This window comes from Oryzias latipes, chromosome 17 (genome assembly GCF_002234675.1).
Source record: "Oryzias latipes chromosome 17, ASM223467v1".
Classification (NCBI taxonomy): Eukaryota; Metazoa; Chordata; class Actinopteri; order Beloniformes; family Adrianichthyidae; genus Oryzias; species Oryzias latipes.
Window position 1 is genome coordinate 13,457,821 of NC_019875.2, and position 25,206 is coordinate 13,483,026.

The 25,206-nt window shown below is 38.7% G+C and overlaps 1 protein-coding gene across 2 annotated transcripts; it reads right to left on the reverse strand.

The window, feature by feature from the left end:
- Nucleotides 1–6,037: 6,037 nt before the first annotated feature.
- Nucleotides 6,038–23,861, reverse strand: LOC105356173. 2 transcript variants are annotated; one of them, XM_020710846.2, is made up of 10 exons: nt 23,557–23,861; nt 19,886–20,047; nt 17,095–17,292; nt 15,397–15,555; nt 14,068–14,145; nt 13,817–13,970; nt 12,695–12,739; nt 10,872–11,339; nt 9,276–10,774; nt 6,038–6,407 (listed from the first exon to the last, which is right to left on the reverse strand). In XM_020710846.2, the coding sequence occupies exons 1-10, from the start codon at nt 23,785–23,787 to the stop codon at nt 6,366–6,368; spliced, it is 3,036 nt and encodes a 1,011-aa protein (XP_020566505.1). In that variant the 5' UTR covers nt 23,788–23,861; the 3' UTR covers nt 6,038–6,365. The 2 variants fall into 2 exon arrangements, with proteins under 2 accessions (XP_020566505.1, XP_011484678.2); XM_011486376.3 differs by having other exon boundaries at nt 23,584–23,852.
- Nucleotides 23,862–25,206: the final 1,345 nt, after the last annotated feature.

Consider the following 25,206-nt stretch of genomic DNA (forward strand, 5'->3'; position numbering starts at 1 on the left):
ACCTATAAAGAAGACATTAACATTTGTGTAAAGATGTGGCAGATAACATTATGAGTCTATACCAGAGGGTGTGTATTTTTGTGAGCAGTCATTTGTTGGACTGCAGCATCAGAGACAGCAGTTAAAATAATTCCTAATAAATGATGGAGAGAGGAGATGAGGACCCAGAAGGGACACAGAATGACGAATAAACACATTTACAGAACAAAAGGAATAGAACAGGACATCATTCCAGCCTGAAGCTTTAGTAGACATTTTTTTTCTTGTTTTATTTATTTATTTATTTTTATTAGTGATCTGCAAAAGCCAGAAAAAGCTTGAAAAAAGATGCTGAATAAAAGTTGAGATGGATCAGATTACAGAAGCGCCCAATGTTTGGCCGTTGACACAGCTGCTTAACACAATATTGACATTTTGATGCTAGAATTTGAATCTGGAAAACTTTTTTTTTTCAAAAGAAACTCTGACAAGTTTCAAATGTTAAATTTTCCAGAGTTGCATGTTTTCAAACAATCACTCAGATATTTCTGTCTCTTGCTTATTGTGGATTGGTTCATCCCGGTTCTCTTCAGGTCTACAATCCTGTCCCTGGTGTCCTTTGACAGAACGTTGGTCTTGGTCATGGTGGAGAGGTTGCAGTCTGTCTGTTTAACCCTGGAGAGCCCATGGGGTTTTAATTTATACATTCTTTAAATTATTTTTCTTTTTGTTCTTTAATTTTTATATTTTTGACTGCTGGTAATTGCTACCACCCAAAACAAACAAACAAATTAAAACATATTTAAATGAGCTTTAAAAGCTCGGAAGAAAATTGTTTTGGGTTCTCCAGGGTTAGGGGCGAAGTCAGGTGTCATGCTTTCAGGTGTCAAGGTGATAAGCTAGGTGCCATTAACACAGGTAATGAGTGGAGGATAGAAGAGCTTCTTAAAGAAGAAGTAAAAGGTCTTTGAGGAATAGAATTCTTACTTCTGTGTGTTTACACAAATATATTCTCAAAAAGAATCACACAATGTGATTATATGGATTCTGTTTTTAGATTCTGTCTCTTGCCTCTATCATCTCTTTTAACCCTTGTGCTATCTTAGATGACCCCTCCCTTGCATTGATGTGTTCTCCCTACCATGACAAAGGTGGATAAAGGTGGAAAGATTTCATGTAATCTATGGACATGAGTGACGTTAACAAATCGTTGAAGAAAAAAGGTCGAACGCACTGTCTAGTGGGTCTAGATGACCCAACTCCCAATGTTAAAGTGCCTAGGATAGCACAAGGGTTACGTGAAATCACTTGCAGAATTGGTGACTGCTTAGTTCTATTTTCCCCAGTTTATCTATCACTAGATTGGATATTATAATAAAACCAGGGAATCCAGAATTGTTCCTTTTATACAACTCCACAACTGTTGCTCAGAGGCAAAAAGTGTATAATTTCTTAAACATGAATAGATTTTTGATTTTTGATTTTGGATCATAAACCGGTGTTGTCAAGTTTATATTCAATATCAGGAAGAGAAAATGAACATTGGCTTACTAAAGTAGCCTCTTGTCATAACAACCAGAAATTTTGGACAGGGCTCATCTTAAATCCTTTTTGTTATGTTTTGTTTTTATTTCAAAAAGAATGTGTATTTACTGTAGTGAATAGAAATTTCAATTGTAATGTTCATAAAATATACACTTTTTTGCAATTAAATGAGTTCAAAACCACATTTTACAAATAATTTTATAATGGTTTGGAAAAGACGTTATTTTTTTCCTTTTGACACCCTTTTTGATGAAACTTTACTGGGTTTTGGTCAGTTGGAAACTGGCTTAAACGGCCCTTTTGGTATTACAGATTTCAGATCCCTGGTCTGAATTCTTTCTAACTTCATTGCAAATTACAGGCTGTCCTCTTGTGGCAAATCTTTGTATTACACAGATGAATACTCGATACGATTTTTTTTTTTGATTTATTGCATTCATTGATGACACATTAATGTGATTTCTTTATCCTTTGTATTCGAATCACAAAACACACACATACGTACAGGGAAACAGGTCATCAATCATACAGCTCACTGAACCCAAAAGCCTAATTTTGATAAATTAAGTTTATCTGAACAAAGATTTAAATTGGGATTTTTTCTGACTGTAAAAATAGAATAGTTCTAAACTGAATTTTTTTCTAATCCCATACTGTTGCAACTTTCCCCTTGGATAAAAAGGCTCTGCTAATGTCCATTTTCCCTCCTCATTGGTTTCTTAAAGTCCCACAAACATGACTTTATTTTCTTAAACAGAAAAAAAGGATAGGTTAGTCAGCATCTTCAGCTATTGAAAACCAAATGATGCTCACAGTCATCCAACAAGCTGTAGGGTGCGCACATGATGCAACCACTTTGCATGCACAATCTGATGAGATCTTTACACTTTCTTTGCATGAACTTTGACGATCCATAAAAGACCAATAAAAAAAATAAAAAACACGTTTCTGTTATGGCCTTTAAACACATGACCACGACTTTGCACAACAGTCACCTTGTAGCAGGATCAGCCTCTAATGGGCCTGAGTTAGGCTGATTACACTGATTATTATATAACTAGATCACAGTGGCCAGACAGTTAAGCACTGACAACCGATTGGTGTGGATTTTCTTTTTTAAATGGGATGCTACTGCTCTGGGCTTGCATTGTTTCAAACCTCCTCAACGTTAAGCATAATGCAATCAAGTTACTTGTCATTTACTATTTCCAATGTTCCACTACAATCAGCTGTTCCCAACCAAATTCTCCTCCTTCAATCTGAGAGGGCTGTAGAGCAATGCTGTAAAGTTATGAGAGCATACAACAGATTTCAGCTGTGATTTGCCAAAAAGTGGTTGAACGTGGAGATGCAGCATAATAATAGCTCTTGAGCATGAGCATATTAAAATACATAGATTTTCTAATATATTATGTTTGTTGTAACTGTCGTTTTAATGATGTTATTAACACTCGACAGTCCTAAAAAGATCTAGTTACTGGTGCTGAAGAACCAACCAAACAGACACTTCCACCTGAATTAAAATAAGTCAATCCTATGGCTGTAGGGGACATAAAATAAATGCTGAACCGCATATTAGTTCAATTTTATTGGCTGTCATCCAGATAGAAGTACAGCAATCCCCCATATCCTGTCCAAATTCTCAGAACTTTGTGCAACATTATGTCAAAAAGCTTCTACCGGTAGTTTGTTTTGGCGTTTGGAGTGGCAGGAAAATCCTATAGTGCTTATGTTGCCCATAAAAGTCACCTCAGCTTCCAAGCTAAAGGTGTTTGTCTGAGAAAGACAAATACTTTTGTATGAAGCAGCTGACAGACCAGGGGCCTCATTTATAAAACTTTGCGTAGGATTTGCGTCAGAAGTGGCGTACGGATGAAACATAGGATGTGCGTACGCACAGAAATATTCGGAGTTATAAAACCGTGCGCACGCACATCCTACGCATCTTTCTCTTAATAAATCACAACCAATTCTAAATGCTGCGCAGCTTTTGCGGCCTCATGACACGCCTATAGTTGCCCATAAATAGTCCGTGAAACGCCCACAAATGAATATTCGTTGATTGCGAAACCATGCCAAACACGGAGAGAAAATCAAAAAAAACGTAACTTCACTCAATGTGAAGTAGAAGTTATCGTTGGCGAGGTGGAAAAGAGGAGAAAAATGTTGTTTGGAGGGCACAGTGTGGCCTTACTATTGCCAAAAAGGCACGTGAGTGGCAGACGGCGGCAGACGCTGTAAATGCTGCAGCCTCACAACCTCGGACCGTGGCCGAAATAAAAAAGAAAAGGTCGGACATCAAAGTCAAGGCAAAAAAACGTCTAGCGCTGAACCCCCCCCCCCCACACACACACACCCGTGTCTGCCACGGGTGTGTGTGTGTGGGGGGGGGACACCGGAGCTGACCCCTCCTGATGAGAGACTGGCGGCAATAATTGGGGAATCCCTTTTAAGTGGAGTGGTGACTGAGGCGCAGGGGGACAACGACGCGCCAGATGCACCGGGTGACACACCCCCAAAATCCCGCAGAGGAAGTCGGAACCGGCTCATAAGCCACTCGTCCTCGTTTGCCAACAAGTTTCCTTGCTGTCTAAAGATGCGTTCACTCCGAATTCTTCCATTTGCCACATCTTCTAAGAGCGCAAGATCAGCCATTGTGCGTCATTACGCATTGTGATGGGGCATTTTATTTCCCTCCATTTAATTACATCTGACAAGCTGCAGAAGTCGGTAATAATCGACGTGGAAATGGGAAATTGATCAGCGCAAATGTAATTTCTTGTTGCTTTCTGAATGGTCGAGACATACGCCATACATTGTTTTATCAAAAATAAAACAAACTAAAGGCATATGCATGAATAACATAATTCTGTAGCTTATGAAGAAATGTTTTACTATGAAAACAACTTTCCCTAGTGGACAATTAATGCATCTCTCTCTATCTATCCATCTGTCTGTCTAATTGCACCTATATCTGCTCCGCCAGACGGACACATTGACGGAAATGTCAGTTTTGTACATTATTTCGTTCTGTTAAATATATTATTTATGAGGATGAATTGCACAACATGCCAATATTGCAGAACATATTTCACTTTTCTTTTTGCAAATATTTGTTCATTTGAATTTCTGTTGTAATTTTCGTTTGATTTTTTTTTTGTTTGTTTCACTGCTGATCGGTCCAACGGGTGTTCGTGTAGGCTGTTAATTGTAAGACTTGCTTTGTGAAGTCTTCATGTTATTTCTGAGAGGCAGGATCGTCATTTTCACTTTCACGTGTTTCTTCCATCTGCCGACGGTGTCGCCGTTTCTCATTTCACCCGTTTTTGTGCGTACGCCTGGGTCAGAGCTTGCGTGAAGGACCGCACATTTTCCCGTCAAGTATGCTTTTTATAAATCTCAACTATTGCGTAGAGAGTGGCGTACGCCTTCTTTTGTGCGTACGCAACGTTTATAAATGAGGCCCCAGGAAACCAACTGCACCAACTTACAGCTCTGTGTTCATCCAAATATTGATGCACCAAAGTTTAAAGTCTCACACTTGATACCTATCGTCAGAAGCTTTTAGCGCGTTCTTGAATGGGCATGGACACACTGGACTGTCCCTACCTGATACTAGCGCATGTCTGCCTTCTAGGGTTGGAAAAGGGTTGGTGCGAAATGTTGAAGTGGCACAAATATCGCGAATCTTGCTCCAGGCTTTTTCTTTCACTATTCTGATATAAAAAACTTGGTGCCCAGTCGGGCACAAACTGCAATTAGTAATTTTTTCTCCAAGATGAATTTTCAAACAGTCTGCATTTATGTGAATTAAAAAAGGAAGCAATCCATATGTCACTACCAAATCTGAGTCCTTAATTGCCAAAGGTTCAAGCTGTTTAACTACTTTCACCAATATTCTTGTTTTAACATGAACATCAACTGCAATATAAATAAAAATAAATGTATAAATTAACATAAATTACATATGTATTTACATTTTTCTTCTTTTTAGTCATGAGCGGAACAAAATCTGTGTTATGGACTGAGCAAGAACGAATGTCATTTTGAATCAATTTTGTTTTCAGACTCATAGGCTTTACTTCTTAAGCTAATTATAGAGATGAAACTTGACATGACAGAGGACATGGACAAACGAAACAGACAAACTAGAGATGTTCCACACTGCGGCTCATCCCTAAAATCCTGAGTACTGTAATCTCCTATAATGTAACAGAAAAAGAGTGTAGTTAGGGAAAGGACCTCCTACTAAAAAAATGAATGGAGTTGAGTCTTAAACAGTGCGTTGGATTAATTTAGAATCACAACAGTATAGTACAGCACACAGAGCTAATCTACGATACATTTGTTTCAGGTCCACTGACATTTTTCACACACTGTTAGCTAATCAAAAAAGGAACGTTTTTGTTTTATGTTGACCAAACCCCTATCCCCAAAAATCTTCAAATGAGAAATATTAAAAAATTGCTTTGTGGATTAAAACAACATGTGTAGTGAAATATCTGCAAAAACACTAGTTTGTACCTTTTTATTTTCATGATACGAATCTAGGCACAAAGCCAGAGACAAATCAGGTTGCATTTACTATCACCTAAAAGTTCAGTACTTGGCTGGTCCCAACATGGACGCTTCCCTTGTTTTGCATATGACAAAAATCAACAGATTTAACATTATAAATAAAAATAAGAGTTTTTTCCATCAGCTTTCCCTTGTTCTATTTACATATGTCCGTTTATCAGTCCGTGTCCTACTTTACATCATATTCCTTTGTTTTCTTGTGTTTTGCCTTTGCTGTATCAGCAGAGCTGCAGCCGCATCCTTGGATATTGACTTGAGAAAACTCACTTCAGGTCGATGCCCTTCGACGGAGCCTCTCCTTTGGCCTAAAGCACAGGAAATAGAAAGACACAAAAACATAAGTTTTGGTCAAGAAAGTTTCACAAAAAGTTTTTTCAAACTTAACATAAAAAGGTGGGCTTTTCAATTACATTAATAACAACAGAAAATGTATAACATGACAAATGTTAAAACTTAGCTGTGTTACACCTTTATGCAAAAAATCAGCTCACTTTGTTGGTTGCTACACTTGTCATAATTATTAGTTGTTAATACTGTTAAAACAATAAATGGCAGAAAAAGCAAGAAATTTTAAAGAATGTTCTATGAAAATATTCCAAACTAATTAGACTACTGTATTTTCCGGATTACAGGGCACACCGGATTATAAAGCACAATGTTAAGGAATGGTCTATATTAAGGGTGGGCGATACTGGGTATCGATCTGATACCAAAGAATTACAGGGCTATTATCCCGGATATCAATACAGATACTGATACCTTTCAAAAAAAATGCTGTATCATAGAATAATTTCAGAAACACATAATAACTAATAGAGACATTTGGCAAATAAAAATGTTAATTGACTAATCACATCAATCTAAACTGAACTTTCATCAACATTCATCCGCACAATTTGGGAGGGTATTTACTCAAATTGGGCTGTTTTTTTCCCAATCTAGCAACACTGCAGACAGATAGACGCTGTGCTTCCATTGAAAGCATCAATCCCACTCCGCTAGTATTGATACTTCACTTTTGGTATCAATACTATCAACACTGTTTTGTAGTAGGTTTAGGGGATGTCATCTGGACTTGGTTTTAAAGTTAGAAGACGTTTCACCTCTTATCCAAGAGGCTTTGTCAATTCTGAATTAGCTGGTCGAAGAGCTGGTATATATGCGCTCATAGGGGAGGAGTCAGACCTGAAACTGGATGGTATTGTCAACTGACTCCCTCCCCAAACTGGTCATCCCTTTCAGCTATTAACGACCCAGGTGGGTCCATCTGAATAAGAGGTGAAACGTCTTCTAACTTTAAAACCAAGTCCAGATGACATTCCCTAAACCTACTACAATGGAACCAACCTGGATGAATGAGAGTCTTCATAGACATATCAATACTCTTATTGATACGCCCACCTAGGGCCTAGTCTATCTTTTTAAACTTATGTTATACATAACTAACTATAAGGCTCATTAAAAGGACTGTAACATTCTATTCTTAAGCTTTTTAGAGTAAACTATATATATATATATATATATATATATATATATATATATATATATATATATATATATATATATATATATATATATATATATATATATATATGAATATGATAACATATTCAATTTGGCACATTAAAGAGCGTTTTTTAAAATAAAGTATTAGTTATTTTCGCAGCTAATTTTCATACTCGGAAGTTAGACTATCAATCTCTGAGGCACCGGTTTTCTCTCAACATACGAACTTTTGCAAAGATAGATGTGCATAATGTGCATGTAAAAGGAAAGCGTTTTGCTGATCACTGCTAGCTACGTGGAGAAAGTGTGTGTGTGTGTTGGGCTGGGGGCGGGGCTTGCAGCACAGACTCTTCCTGGAAGGGGCTGTTCTTCACTTTGTAATGTAACAATTTGAGGACCCACTCGTTTTCATGGCTTGGGAGGGGCCAGTGCTCAGAGAGTAGGTTTTTAGAGAAATACTCAGAAATACGTGAATACAGCAAAATATTGCCTTGGAGATGTTTATTTGTTAGGAATCAACATTCTAATACACCAAAAAGCTTAGAAGATTTTGTATTATATTGGCCCTTAAGGCAAGACAAAAGAGTCACAGATACGTCCGCCAGTCAGACATTTACTTACAGTAACTCGAGAACCTGTTTGTAACACATAAAAAAAGTCTGATACCACTGAAACAACACTAACTCCCAACCTTATTAGAAACCCGTAAAAAAACAAAAAACAATATAGCTATATATATGCTGTGTTAGCGTTTTCCCAATAACACCCAACAAAACTATTTTGACAAAGCTCAATGTACCTCTCAAAATTGCTTCAACATCAGTAATCACAACCAGAATTAATTCATATATAGGATACTCAAGATTATATTAAAGAAAAAAATAAGGATTTTAATTTGACCTCACAGTCCAGAAAATGTGGCAACTGCTCTTTGAATGACAATGTGATTAATGATTAACAGATGCCTCCGAGATGTAGAGTCTGTTAAAAATAGCAACGGCTTTTTACAGTGCATACAAAGATTCTGGAACACTAGAAAGTAATTACTGTGTTTCTGTGATCTTTTGCCTTCAGACAAAACTGCCAACACTTGTCATTATCGCATTGATGAAGTTACTTGATTATTTATGAGTGCTATGTCCCCTTTCTGCTATTTAATCGTTGTTTGGTTAAAAATAAAATGTTAATGCTAATTATTTGATTTTTAAAAGACAATCCAACAGAATTTGATCTAATAGCATCCAATATATTAGAATATTTGCACTGTATTTAGTAATGCTATTTTTTCCCAATCATTAAAAATGTAAATGCCAGATGATTCAGCCAGTTAATTTTTTTCGCTGTCTTGTAAACGCACTTTGACAGAATTAAGTAAGAAATTGTATCTACATTTCCACATGGACAGGTTCATCCTGCATGTGTTGATCTAAAAGGGAACAATGGTTTCCCATTGACTGCAATATAAGCTTAGCTTAGCTATAGTCCCTGCCTACAGTCTTTACTTCACGCTCCCCTCTTCTGGCTTCCCCTTCATATCGTGTACTTTTTGTCTTTTTGTTTAAGTGTGATGTGTGTTAAATTGTATTCACATAATACAAAATGTAAAAGTTGCTGTTTTTTAAGATCATAAATTTGTTTTTTTTAAAGGTTTTAATTTTTCATCTTACCCTGAGCGATGGCCGAGGGGGTCTAACTGGCTTGATTGGTTGTGCACACTCGGCTACTGGGTGTCTCTGCCTTCTTTCCAAGGGCTCCAGGTCCTCGGCTACGTCAGGACAGCTGATGTAGCCACCAGCGCTGAACACCGACCCTAAGTCACCTTCCATCAAGGTTTGATGGCGTTGTGAAGTGAGCCTGTCCGGATCCTGTTTGGGTGGTGTATTGCTAATAGCAGTGAAGCTCATGTCATGTGTAGCGGTGTTCCTGGTGTTTGAAGCACTGGTACTTGAGCTGAAGAGCTCCAACCTCTCAAGGTCTTCTGATGTCAGATCACTATCTGAGCTGTTACTGGAGGAACAAAGATTGTGTTCTAGTTTAACGATGTATTGGTTGTTGTTAGCCTCAGGTAGATTGTCCTTACTAGACAACTCCAGAACCTCCTGGTTGACATGGCTGTGTAAATCCATCAGTTCTTGATTTTCATCACAACTAGGAACAGGAAATCCCTGGCTGAAATGGACATCAGAAACAAATACTTCCTGGTTTTCTTTGCTGCTTAAATCCAGAATTTCTTGGTTTTCATGGCTATCTAAATCTGGTACCTCCTGATTTTCAGGCTGGGAGAAGGTCACCAGGTCCTCACTGCCATAGCTACAAAGTAGTAGCATCTCTTGGTTATCATAGTTGCAGGGTTCTGGAAGTTCCTTGTTGTCAGTATTAGAGCAAGGCTCCACCACCTCCTGGTTCTCGTAACAAAAATCCAGAACTTGTTGATTTCCATGGGCATGCTGCTCCCTGCTTTCAAGTCTTAATGGTCCCAGCACTTCCTGGTTTGGAATGTTTCTGCAGTCTCCCAGGTCTAAGAGATATTCTCCGCAATGCTCAAGCACTTCTTGATTTTCACAGTTAAAAGGTTTCAGATCATCTTGGTTGCTGTTGTTAAAATGCTCTGTTTTCTCATAATTTTCATGACTGCTGAGTCCAATTACCTCCAGGTTATCATGGTCACAAAGATCTATTACCTCCTGGTTCTCTTCCTCAGGGCTGAGTTTGAAACCATAAGGGTCAGAGTCATGCACTGGGAGTGAGGCAGTGATGTCAAAACTGTAGAGATCAAATTTTAACTGTGACTGAGAAGACATGGCTTCGTGGTGGAAATTCAAATCACTTTCAACAGAGTCTGGACTCTGTTGATCTTCATCTGGGTCTAGAAGGGTCAAACTAGAATGCTCTGGACTGAGTTTAAACCCATAGGGGTCGTAAGAAGATTGACTGGTTGGTTCATAGTTCAACTCAAAGCTACTTTGACCTGATTCTGGCAGGGCAGCAAGGTTCTGGGTTGTTGCAGTGTTGTTGTGTTCATCTTTGACAGTGTCAGGATGCTCTGCATCATAACTTGAGGGTAAATTATGGGGTGGATTTTGATCTGTGTCCTCCGTCGAATCTGGTTCTGATGGAACATCTGGGTTGCTTTCAGGGACATCCTGAAAAGGGTCTGAGCTCCAACCTAAAAGCAGCACAAATAAATGAATTTCTTAAACACAGTCATGTATAAACTACACTGAAAGAGAGAAATTGTAAAAGCAAAGCTTAAGTCACTCCACCTTGCTGCAATGCTGTTGCTCCAGTGGCAGTGTCACCTCCTAGAGATCCAAGACTGATTTCTTCAATGTCAGAAGGTGGGGAGACAGGACAAAGGTCCAGTTCATACCCATTAGGGTCTGATTCCACAGAGTACTGGCCCTGGGACCTCCAGCCCTGCACTGGTTCTGGAGCCAGCTCTTCTGATGAGCTCTGAATGGGTTTAAATCCCTGGGAATCTTGCGCCAACGCAATGGCGTCCAGGTCCTCTCTGCTGTAACTGATCTCAATGTCGCTGTCTTCATCTGGAAATTCGGACTCAAAGCACTGAGTTCCTGTTGAAGCTTTGTTTTCTGCACAGGACAGGCTGGTTTCTGCCTCTTCACAGACACCTTCTATCCTCTCATCAGTGGAGGAAGCGTTTGCCTCGGAAAATAGCATGTCTGCAGCAAACGGGTTGCTTCCCTTGAAAGGGTCAGACGCAAATCCACCTATGGAACAAACCATTTAACAGAAATTTAGTTTATTGCTGTAAACCAGGGGTCTGCAACCTGTGCCTCTCAAAGAGCCATTTGGATCAGTTTCCCACTGAGATGAAACCACAGGGAGCCGCAACACAAGGTGTGTTAGAAAAAATGTTTTTGCCGACATATTGTGATAGTTTATTTGGCATTTCTATGGATGACAACTATTTTTTATTAGGAAGCAGCTGTTAGTTTGTTGCGGGTCTGGAATCATAAGCGGTGAGTCTAAGCCCCGCCCCCTCCTCTCTACCTGTTCGTTGTTTTCCCTCGCATGCAACCCCCCCCTCCAGCGTGTTCTACACAGACAGTGCAACTTATGGTCATCGTAGCAGCAAGGTGACAGGATAGTAAGGGGGCCCTAACGCAAATTTAATGATTTTAAGCGGAAATGGGTGGTTTTAGTCAAGGGGGGAAAAAATTGCTTTTTTGGGGGCGCTCATGTGTCCCCTACGAGATCTTTCCATCCCATAACAGACTCAGGTCGGCGTTCACAGCTTCAGACACGCCCCTTCCGCGCGTTCACGCTGCTCTCTTCCTCCTGCCCGCTCGCACTACCTGATGGTGTTAAAGGCACCACGACAATCTTAGATCATGATGGTTATTTTAAAAAACCACAGAGAGCCGCAGCACAAGGATGAAAGAGCCGCATGCAGCTCCGCAGCCGCCGGTTGCCAACCTCTGGCATAAACTTAGACTCACTCTGATCATCTTTTGATCTATTGCAAACGCCTTCCCAGTGGCCTTTTGATCATGATTATGCTAGTTTTTAATCAAAATAAAAAAAACCTGTGTTGTTTCCTAGGACACAGCAGCAGTATGTCATTCGAAATTCGCCTGTGAGTTGTGGGTGGGATGTTGGCACGGAGTAAGCCCGCCTCTACTTCTCGCCATTCATCTGTGCACGCGCTCTCGTACTAGATATCAGCTTAGACGAGGAAATGAATATGTAGGAAAAAAGTAGATGCATCAGAATGAAGCGGAGCAGGGATCTCGAGGCTTGTCTTGTACGTCATTTTTTGTCTGCTCCTGATACCCAACAATTTCAATAAATAGAACTCAGAAACACAAATTTAAGCTGACCTGACTTTATATATGTCCTTCATCTTGAACCACAAGAACGTGATAAAATGAAAAACACCAAAAACACAATTTTCATTGGAGTGGGTCTTTAAAGCTGTAAATGTGGAAACCTGATTGCAACAAAATGCTCCATAAGAGCAGTTTTACATTTGTTGATTTCACAATAACAGATAAAGCTTAAAATGTTGTGGGATCTTATCTTGTCTAATCTTCACATCCATGGTAAAATGTTATTCACTTACCAGAGGAGTCGGTTTTAGGGAACAGATCCTCATTGAAGAGATAATCTAACGCAAAAAACAAACAAACAAACAAACAAATAAACAGCAATTTGGAAATGTTTCAATGGAAGTAGTGCGACAATGAGGAAAATAGGATCATGTTTGATAATTCTGTATTGACCAGCTATTTAATATAATGATGAGTCAATTAGTTAATGGTGCTCCAACTATTTTTTTTCTTTCAAGATCCTTAATATTTTAAGTCAAATACGTGAATGAATAATTCAATGAATGAATGAATGAATTATTACTGGCTTGAGGCCCAAATGTACAGTGGCCCTTAAGTGCAACAAATCTCATAAACAAATCACACTATGCAAAAACAGTTTTAAGATCACAGGAATATTTAAAAAGCACAACAAATTTTAAACAAATAGCATTACTTAAATAAATAAAAAAATCCAAAAACAAAAATGCAAAAAACAAAAATGAAACAACAATTCAGAAAACATAAATACTTTCCAGAAAACCAATTGAAACGCTAACAAAAACATAACCCAATGAGAAACTGGAAAAGGTATAGGTACATTGCTGATTGGATGACGATATCCAGTATTGTCACATGCTAAATAACGTTTGATGGACATGATGGAAAAACCATGAAAAAAAAGTAAAGCAAAAGTAATTTACAGATATCAAAATGAAGTGTAGGTAGGTGTTGTGATTTTTGAAATGTTTTTGCGTCGATTGATTTTTTCATGTGATTTTCATTTCAGGGGCACTGTACAAAAAATAAGCCCTTAAAAACAAACAAATAGAATTTTTTTTTTCATATAAAGTACAATAAAATAGAGAGCATATAAAAAGAGAGGAACAATATACAAAATAAAGTAAAACACAAATTACAAACTTAAAAACTGAAGGGATTAAAGAAAAACCGCTGTAACCATAACTTTGTTTGAAAAACATGCAGAGTTGCAACATTTTGGTTGTCTCATCTAGACTGACACTAAATGTGAAAACCTGTTGGAGTATAAATCTAACAATAACGAAACAGGTGCGTGGTATGTAAAGGTTAGATCATGACCAAATACAAAAGCTTCCTGCAATTTGTTTTTCTTGTGAGTAATGTCAAAAACCTACGATCGCTCTGGCAGTGAGTGAAGGGGTTGTCCTTGAAGAAGTCCAGCTGGTTTAGCGCTCCTGGGTTTAGATCATAGTCTTCATCCTTTCGTTCTAGGTCCCCTTCAATCTGGATCTCCCCTTCATCTGTCTCCTCCTCAATGTCTGATCTGTCCTGTTGACAGATTTAGCATCAAAGTGTGACCTTTCTAATTTTAGTATTTGTCTGAACAGATAAGCAAAGCAGGAGGACTTGTAGTCCACTACAATACCTTTGATGAACTGGTCCCACTGTCCTGTTCTTCTCTGGTGCTTGCGAGATTGTTGCAGAAAGGTAATCCATCAGCAGCCTGTCAAAAACAGCCAGCAAATACAAAGATATTCATCAACTGTAAAGGCAAAAACATGTGTTGTTGGAGACAGTAGCATCTGCATCGTAAACATGTGACTTTCCTCCTTTTATTAAGACATACTCTGATGGAAATTGTGTTTTTGTTGTTTTTAACATGTTTTGTGGCATTTTTTCCATAATGGAGGACATACATAAAGGAAATTAAGCATTAAATTGCATTTCTGAGTATTTCTTTTATCAAATCATTCTGCAGAGTTTGTGGGCGAGTCACAAATTCCCTGCTCCAAACACTCAGATAGGGGATGAAAAAGGGCGTGGGGGTTGCTCTGTGCCAACAGTCCTCCCCACAACACGGAGGCAAATTTCAAATGAACTAATTTTGCTCTGCAGAAACTACGTCCTAAGACACAAGTTTTTTTATTTTGGCTAATAAAAGCATAATTATAATTAAAGGGCCACTCGGAACAGCTTTAAAATAGATCAATAGATGATCAAAGTGGGACTTTAAGCCACTAAAAGAAGCAAAATTTGCACATTCAGCTGTGTAATGGCCTAATGGGTCGAGGTTATTTTACTTTTTTATGCTGAGGCAGCAGAAAGCTAACAAAATAATAAAATTAAGAAAATGTTTGTTTGATATTCAGTTGAAATTGAAACATTGACAACGATGGATAATCACAATATGTAAGGCTTGAAGTAATATAAAAAAACAAACTCAATCCTTGTAGAGTTTTTTTTTCCATATTTCATTTTATATCTTACTGCAAGGAAAACTAGGTTTTGGATTTGAATTTCTCTTGAAATGTTTCTTTTCCACAAAAAGCAGCAGCATTGTCCTTCAGATTCAAAACAAATATGACACAAAAAACTGTAATAATAATGAAAAAAAAGAATGGACAGACAACATCTGCATTATAAGGTTATCAATGACTGCATGTTTTATGCGATATCTAAAAAGCACTCACTCATCAATAATATAAAATAGTTTGTTATTACATAATAGTGACATATTATTATTGGTAATCTTGGCTGAAGGAAACAGGTACCAGAAAGGTGATTATAGCATTCGGGAACAAGAAATAAATTCAGACTATTAGTCCAACTCTCATAAATTTGTTGGGCAGTTTATGTTTAGTCAAATTCCTGTAGGTCATTGTTTTCATTTAGCCTTAAAAAAAACATGTTTGAAAATATGAATCATATTTTGAACGTTTTGAATGCTTTTTAAATTCTGCAGGGTTTATTTTACCATAATAAGGTCTGCATATGCAGGCAGTGACTGGCTCCTTCCCCATGGCCTCATGGGAAGTGGATCATCATCAGCTGTGTCTGCAGGGGAAGCTGACTGCTCCAACATGCTCTCTGGAGTTACCATGCCTCCTGACAAGGAACACAGAGTGTTTTCCTCCTACAGGGAGAAACAAAAAGGTTTAGGATTAGCAACTAAATGCAGACGTTTAGAAAGACACACGGTTTATTTAGTTATTTATTTGTGTGTGTGTGTTATTTTGACACCACTAGTCATTTATTTTGGCATACTGTTTGCAAAGGAAGAACTGACATCTGCCTGTGGGTTACTATACTGTGTGGGAAAAATAAAAAAGGGTGGGGGGTTAAGGAAAGAAGAGAATGATTACAGAAGAGGGGTGGGTAGCAACAAGTTGCTAGAAATTTATAATCATTGCTGTCAGATGTAAATGTTAGTCTAAAAGGGGCGGGGCTTGTCTACACACACTCAAACGTTACATCAATGTTACTCAAACATACCAGTTTGCTCCAATAATGTTCACACACAGACATGTCAATGAGGACATAATACAACTAACATTCACCCACACATACTAATGCATTCAGACTAAACCATGTAAAAACCTTTCATTCAGTCACGAAAACTATTTGTGCAAAGGTAAGGTAGCACCTGTGCTCAAGTTAGTGCTTATGTTCTGCTGAGGTGGATGACGGATGTGTTTTGCACTTTCAAGCAAAGTAGGAAAGTCCCATACGGTCAGTATTCGCCATTTACCATGAACACCAAAAAAATACTCCTACTAAAAAATTTATCATCTAACAGCGCTACTAAGGTATTGTAGACATTATTGACTGCATTTCATACAAATTGAAATGCACCACAGGAATTAGCTTCTTATTCTCCATTGATGGGACTTTTTCCCCAAAATTCTTGCATAAACGATTTCGAAGAGAGTAACCCTTGTGCCATCCTAGGCACTTTACCATTGGGAGTTGGGTCATTTAGACCCACTAGACAGTGCGCTGAACCTTTTTTCTTCAATGATTTGTGATCTTCACTGGTGTTCATGGATTACATGAAATCTTTCCACCTTTATCCACCTTTGTCATGGTAGGAATAACACGTCAATGTGAGGGTGGGGTCATCTAAGATAGTACAAGGGTTTAAGGAAAAATTAATTGCAGACCTTGGACTTGTTAGACTTGATCAATAAAGAAAAATAACCAACCAACAAAAATTTCCATCTGAAGTGAGCTGCAGCTGATATTATCTTGGTTTTGAATTTACAAATGAAAATATTGGATGTAGATTTCAGTTCAAATCAGAAAAAGGGATGTACTTCAATCTCATTTGGCTGAACTAATGTGAATGACAAAAGCTGGAAAAAAACAGTACCACTTGAAAAATCAGTATCTGTTTGATCTGACTGACCATTTGAAGATACAAGTTTCTGTATTTGTAGTGACTCAATTAGTGTAACCATTTTGTCTGACAGTACTTCCAAAAATCTGTGAAGAATAAAGCAGCACATATTTTATCAGTCTTACCAACATCAATTATGGCAGCTGTGGTCAAAAGGACAACTGATAAGAACTCCACCTAGTTTCTCAAAAATATTTCTGGTTAAATTTAGTCCAGTAAGTCCTATCCTACATGTGTAACAGCATGAAACAAAGTACTGAAGGGGATCTTTTTTACCTGCAGTATTTCCTCATACGACTGTCGAATTGAGTCCTGCAAAGGTGTGTTTCTTTCTCCAGCCTCCTCCACCTTCTTCTTTGCCTTTTTCACTTCTTCCCTCAGCCTTTTCAGTCTCCACCTCGCCCTGGCAAGTTCTCTTTCGTACTCCTCCACCTGGTTTTCTTTTTGCACTTCTTCAGCTTGCAAAGACAGGATCTAGAATGAAAGAACAAATACTTTACTCATCAGATAAATACAAAATAAAAAACTACTCACAATAGTTGGGTCTTAGTTTCCATCTTTATTTTGCAAACCACAAAAAACCCAAAACAAAATGACGGATTTGTTGAAAAATGCACGAGGACTAAGGCTACACATTTACAAAACTCCGTAAGAACAAACTGCACAATCTGTTGCATTTCTCTCCCTAAGAGAGGACGACAGAGGGCAATAAGCACATGCATCACTTTAAAAAGTGAATTCCCCACAGAGGATGACAGCAAGAGGTTATGGATATTTTTAACCACACTCCCAACACCAACAGACTTGAAAGAGATCTTCAGCATGTTCCCACCTCAAGTGAGCTTGACCTTGAAAACATGGAAACCAAGCCCCTGTCTTATGGAATAAACTCCCAGCTCATGTAAGAGAGGCCGACTCAGTTTCTACATTCAAAGCTAGACTGAAAACATTCCTCTTTGGACAGGCTTATTGTCAGACTAGTTAGTATTAAGAGATTATTTAACTTAATGTTAGTTTGTTTAAATTAAACTTAATAATAACTATTTCTTTTAAAAGGCTGCTAGAAGTTGAAGCTGGGGTAACTATGGTACACTGGGGTTCTGTCCTCTTTCCTTTTTTACTTCTAGCCTTCCTCTCCTCTATTCTTGATCATAATTTATCATTTAGTTCTCCATGCCTCTGTTTGGTGCAGTGCGATTCATGTATTGTCCCTCTTTTCCTCTCCCCTCCTGGGGAGTGGGAGTGCTTCCAGACTCCAGTTGGCTCATCCGTGCTCCAGTTCCTGACCGTTTACCTCGCCTTTGCTCCTGCTCCTACACCTGGCTGTGGATCCTGCCTCTGGCTCATCTCTGGCTCGTCTCTGCTCTGTACCTGACCGAGTACCTCGTCTCTGCTCCTGCTCCTACACCTGGCTGTGGTTCCTGTCTCCGGCTCGACTCGCGCCTTTGACTGTCCCCACAACCACGGCTGGATGAAGCTCGTCTGCTGGACTTTTATATATGTAGTTGTAGATTTAGATAAGTTAATTCTTCTCTAAGAGTTCTGGTAAATCGCCTGTCCGTCCTGGGGGAGGATCCCTCCTTCATGTGGGCACCCCTGAGGTTTCTTAGTTTTTTCCGGAATCCGGTTTTTTTGGGAGTTTTTCCTTACCGCGAAGGGGGGTCTAAGGGCAGGGATGCCAGTATAGCTTAGTCAGTTTGTTAGTTCATTTTAGTATTTTTCTATTGAACTCTTTGTATTCGTGATCCTTTTGATTTCATGTTTTACTTCGAAGCCCATCGAGACAACTGTTGTTGTGATTTTGGGCTATACAAATAAAATTGAATTGAATTGAATTGAAATGTACTCCAAAATGGAACAACAACTTTCATGTTCTTGGTCAAGAGAGAGATACTGAATCAAAACTGGGTGTGTTTTCATCATAGCTTGGTCGAAGATGGCGGAATAAGATAGGTGGGACGAATGGATGATGAGAGAAATCTGAAGGCACCAAGCAGCCAGTCTATTCTGATCTAACCTTTTATGTTACATGAATTACTTTCAGTGTCATTTGGTATTTTTGTTATAATGTTGTTAAATATTCTTTTGTCTGAGTCCGTCCTACTTCTGGGTTTTCCTATACCAGCCAACTGCAACATTTGCAGGGGGGGGTATCATAACCAGGTTAATGAAATTGACCACTATCAAACATCTGCGAGAGTGTAATTGTTGCTTTTATAAACGGAGAGACTGGTGATAAAATTCTCTGAGGGGAGACAAACGGCTTTTAGGTACAGATGAGAGTGGAAGATCAGCATGACTTTCAGAAAAGGTTATGTTTCCACATCTCGTCTAGCATCTTAACCCTTGTGTTCTCTTAGATGACCCCACCCTTACTTTGACGTGTTCTTTCTACCATGACAAAGGTGGATAAAGGTGGAAAGATTTCATGTAATCCATGGACACCAGTGAAGATCAGAAATCATTGAAGAAAAATGGTTCAGAGCACTGTCCAGTGGGTCTAGATGACCCAACTCCCAACGTTAAAGTGCCTAGGATAGCACAAGGGTTAAAGGAGGCTTTGAAATAACTGTCTCTTTGACAGAACAGAGAGTGTAACACCAAAGTTAAACCTGGAATCTCTCACTTTAAGGAACATGGACCTTGAGGACATTTGGGAGTTATGAAAGCACGAAATTAATCAACGTTACCTGGTGCTAATTATTACCAATACTGCAAGGAAGATGGAAGTGGAATCTTAAAAAGGTAACAGATTTGAAAATACGAAAGTACTCAAGGTTTTAGGTAAGTGAGAAAGAATTTTGACTGAAATGAATTGCTTGAAGTGACCAGAAGAGGTTAGAAACTAAACAGCACAACTGAAGTATTAAATTGTGATTTACTTTTTTTTTAAACATGAATTACATTCAGTCTCGTCTTTTTCTCCAGTACAGCAAACTCCACTGAGCAAAATTTCCGACGAAACCATCAAGAACAGAGATCGCCTACAGGCGCTTAAAATGAATTAAGGCAGGGTATTTTATTCACTAGTAATGCAGAACTCAAATGCGGTGGGACAATGTTTCACCTGTTGACTTTCTTCATAGCAGAGCTGTCTGGTTTCTTTTATTTGCTGAATCAGACTGTCTTTGTGTTTGTCCAACTTCAGCAGGGTGTCCTCCAGTTCCTTCCGGTCAGACTGCTGCTCCTGAAGCTCCAGACTCTCCACTGTCACTGCATTCTCCAGCTCCTATATGCAAAAGCACAAACACACACAAACCGCAGCAGGATTAGAAGGAATAACTGAGTCAGTAACATGCATATTAATGGGAAAAATCATTTTCTTGATGATTGAATTTGGCGATTGCATTAGCTGGATTGTGGGATTGTGATTTACAACATGGTCTAAGAAAATGAAGATATGATCTTTTGATGAATTTTGAAGGAAAATGATATAGAAATGTTCATAAACAAAAATTTGAAAAATAAGAACTTAAAGAGTTCTACAACACCAAATTAAATAAATTATAGAGTAACAAGTTAAGAAGAACTAAGTAATTTTTTTTCTTCAAACAGTAGTTTAGTGTTTGTCTGCTTCTCTTTCTAGCACTCCTGCAGTTGGTAATTGACCTATTTTTCATACGGTGTTTGTCTTTTTCCTGCACCGTTGGAGCCCAACTGGTCACGGATGAGTGACCTCATTGAATCTGGTTCTGCTGGAGTTTCTTCCTAATCTTCCTAAGACATTTAGGGTGGCTGTGGTGCAGAGGTAGAATGGTTGACCCCTGAGCAAAAGATTGCAGGTTCAGTTCCTGCCTTGTCCACCCATGTGTCAAAGTGTACTTGGGCCAGACGGTGAACCCCACATTGCTGCCAGTGTTAGGCAGCGAAGCCACCATTAGTGTGTGAAAGTGTGTGAATGTGGGTGAATGAGACTGTGTAAGGCACTGTAAAACACCTTAGGCCTTTTAGGACGGTAGGAAAGCGCTATACAAGTATACGCCAATTACTGCCGTTTACCGTATCCTTTCCACATTCATGCTTTGTGTGATCAATATGAAATTTGACCTAGAATCCTTTGATGTTTTCTAATGATCACTTATATAGGCTATTATATAACACATATGATGACAATTTAGCCCGACTGGAATCCTCTGGGCTGGATTGGGTTTGTCATTTGATCTTTTCTCCACAACTCAACATTTGTTGCAGACACGCTGATGTATTCATCATGATTTTACAGTCAAAGTTAAGTACTTTACATTGGCCCACTAAATTGCATACACATTTATCATGAATACTCAATATAAAGAGTTTTGTTTATTTGTAATTGTTTTGTTTCAATTGTTTTTTTTTTTTTGTTGTTGTTAATCAATTTAAATGACCAGTGGGAGTGGCTTAATGTTCTTAAAGCATTAGTCCTGAGCTTTCAGAGTTCCCTCACCGAAGTGACTTTCTGATTCTGTTCAATTCTTGTTTTGTGTACTTTCACATGAGGTACTCCTCATGTACTGCCCTTTTATTGGTACCTGCTATTAGAACATAGACTCATGGTGAAGCTTCTTTCCAGTATCTTGGACCTCACCTCTGGACTAACTTACCTGTGGACTTGAGAGTTTTTGCAACATTTAACATATTGTCATTTTTAAACTTAAATGCATTTTGTATGTATGTTGATATGTATGTATGAGTTAACATGTCCTGGTTTACCAGTACCTCTTCAATGAGTTATTATCATCAATGTTGCCTGTTATTTTATATAGGATCTTTTGAATATGATTGTGTTAAGTTGTGTGTTGTGAGTGGATTAGAGCTAAGACTACTCATTGTTTTAACCTGGTTTTTATATCTCTCTGTTTCTAAGCTTGTGGCCTAATTGTGTATGATGAAAGGCGCTGAACAAATAAAGTGATTAATTGATTGATTGATTAATGAAAACAGCACTGGAAAGAACCCCTGACTGCAGTTTTTCTGAATGAATGAGCTTTCATCAACTGTCAAGTTATCCCATAAACAGACAGTGTGATGCACTCCAGCCCATGCATTCTGCATCACTAGATGTCCTATAGGATCAACATGGGCATGTTGTTCTGCTCTAGTTCCCTTTGGCAGCACTACATCTCTGAGTTGGGTTTGTCTTTTAAATGAAGGGTAGTCTTGTGCATTTTCTTTGCCATTGAAAAACCTTTTAAAGTGTGGTACTTGCAGTAAGGCACATCTGTTGGGTTTTAGTTCTCAATTTGATGTCCCTCTGTCCAACTACTTTGATTCATAATTACTCTCATCTCTCTAGTCCATTAAGATCTTTTATAGCCAGTCCTTTTTCTTGTCTACTAAAAATGTCACCATTGTGAGGCTGTCTTTTAGATTTTGCTGGGCTAACCCCTCCTCCTCCTCTTCCTCTTTATCTACAATCTCGTCAGTCATCCGCAGCATCCGCAGCCTGGGGTCCTGTCCACTGTTCCCTGCTTGAAATTGTCTCCTGCATCGTTTTTTTCCATTTATGAGAAAAAAAAATAGTTTTATACTTTGTGTACTGCAAAAACATTATTTTTTTTTCCTGAATTTTTGAAGTCTTCAGCTGAATCCCTCTCTATGAGAAAGTCTCCTACACACTTAGTGGAAAGGGGGTCTAAGGGCAGGTATGCCAGTACAGCTTAGTCAGTTTGTTAGTTCAATTTAGTATTTTCCCATTGAACTCTATGTATTCATGATCCTTTTGAGTTCATGTTCCACTTTTTCAAATACCGATACGAAGCCCATTGAGACGACTGTTGTGAATTTGGAAATTGGAAAGTGCTTTTCTGCGAGTGATGTTCACACATATGCTAAAATACATCAGGGCAAGCATGAACATGGATGTTTTCATATTGGCTGACACCCAAGATCTACAGTGTCACATGTGGCACACCTCAAGGGACTTTACATCAAAGCAGATGAAACACCAGAGACTTTCCATTCATGCCAGCATTGGTTGGAGGAGGTGGAGGAATAATCAAATTTAAATTAGTCTGGAATCAGTGTTTGAAAAGATTTTACCCTATAAAACCCCTAAAATTTTGACATCATGTCTAAATTTTCTTTAGACATGATGTTCACACAGTGATCGCCATCTAATCTTCATCTGTGGAGGACTTCGGTATTCCATGCGAAGACGAAAACTGATCTATATCTGTCATAGAATGTCACAGGATGATTCAAAGAACAGTTTGTAGAATCAGACAAATGAGGCTCAACATCAAAGATCAAGGACACTTATTATTTGGACTCCTGAGATCAAAGCTCTTCACAGTCTTTCCTATGATTCCATTCCTGACATCTGAGGTCACTTTAATACCATGACTATCCCTTTTGGTGGGCAGGACCAATTTTTACAAAAACTGACCCATTACAAACATTTTTTCGTTGGGCTTAAAGGTAGTCAACGATAAAAAAAAGAACCTACTAGATACATGAACAGCTTATAACACGTATGCTCATTCATATTTAAAGCCTTTATCAATTCAATATATGCTAACAAGGTCCCAGAGCTCACAGCAGGTTGTACATTGTCATCACAGATGCTATTGCTGGACACGCTGCAATGGAACTGAATACATTTTAAGAACATAAATATTGACATGTATGATGCACGACCTGGTCACATGACAACAGTAAATAAAGAAAGAAAGCCTCTAAAAGATGATACCACAAAACATATGAGCATAGACAAAAAATATATACAACACTCTTTGAAACATACACATGCACACAACACACCAGTGCTAGGTGCTGCGGTCTTCTTACTCTAATCTCTGCTTTCTTGGTGAGGATTCTCTCATCTGTTTCCATGACGTCTGCAGCATCCCTTGGAGATGACCAACACAGGAGGCAGGAATGCTTGAGGAAAGTGGAAAGAGAGCACTCATTTTTCCAGTCTGCCTTCCCTCCGTCATCCGCATGTTCCTGAGATGCCTCTATTTTTTCTTGCTGCATTGCTGGCTCCTCCATTGCTGCCCTTCCTGGCTGTCGCTACACTGCAGAGGAGGCGGAGCCACCCTTCTCAGCGTGTCACGGCTTGTGTGTGTGTGTGCGCGCGCACGTACATGGAGTAATGTTTGCAGGCAGACTGCACCACTTCAAGAATAAAAGGAAGCAATGGGATGAGTCAGGCAGAGAGAGCATCTATTGAGGTCTCTCACAGGGTTTCCTTGTGTTATGTTCCCTGCCTTCATGTGTTTTCTCTTCCTCATTTTTTCCCCTCCCTCAGCCTGGCGGCTTCTCTACTCTTTAACAGTCACTCCTGCATTCCCTCCCCCACCCTTCATCTCCATCACTTCCCTCTGCAGTATGCCTCCATCTGCACGCAAACACCCATACGAGTGTGACTGAGTCATTCATAAAAACTAAGATTAGATATGACAACAGATGTTTAACTGTACACATAATTCTTTAGTCCTTTTAGATTCCTTTAGAATAATCATCACAGTAACACATTTGATGTATTAGCGTTATGAAAAGTCACATGCCAAAAAAAGAGCAGTTTTTAATTTTAATTTATGTAAATGTTTTTTTCATTTGTTCCAAAAAACCTGCTGAAACACAGCTTGGTTACACAAAAATTTAGGTAAAACATACTATGTAACTTAATCCAGACCACTATTCTCCAACCTACAAATCTTTTAAAAGCAACAACATTTTGCAATAATTCCCTGTATAGCTTATGTCTCTCCATTTTTTGTGAAAGAAATGAAAAAGAAGAAGACTATACTCTTCTTCAGTTTGCAGATTGCAAAGGGCATAGTGTACATGAAAGGAAAACACAATCAGCAAATGTTGGGTTTTACTGCCACAAGCGAAGCATCTCAATTTAAAGTGGATTCTGATTTCTATGTTAAAATTTGTTTGATTTATCTTAAAAATTTTCTGTGTATTCCTGAAAAGAGTTAACCTACTGATGGACTTCATTGTGGCGCAGTTGTCAGCGCTCTTGCCTCACAGCGAGAAAGTCTCTGGTGGTTCCTTTCTGTGTGGAGTTTGGATATGTGCAAACTTGGGTTTTCTCCTGGCACTCCAGCTTCTTCCCACAGTCCAAAAGCGTGCTTCAGAGGTTCATTTGTGTCTCTAAATTGCCTCTAGGTGTGCATGTGAGAGGTTGTGTTTGTCTGTGTAGCCCTGCAACAGCCTGGTGACCTTGTTTAGGGTGTACTCTGCCTTTTCCAACAGTAGCTTTTCATTGTGCTTGAGTCTGTTGGTTGTTTGGTAGATTAGTGAATCTCTTCAAACTTAAAATTAAAGGTACACATGACAGACGTTTTCTTTATTTACCTTAAACATCTACTCTGGGTACAGCATCTCTTCATCATCCACTCCAAAAGTGATTAAACTCATCGACCATAAGTCACTTTTAACAGATGTCTCACTCTGCCT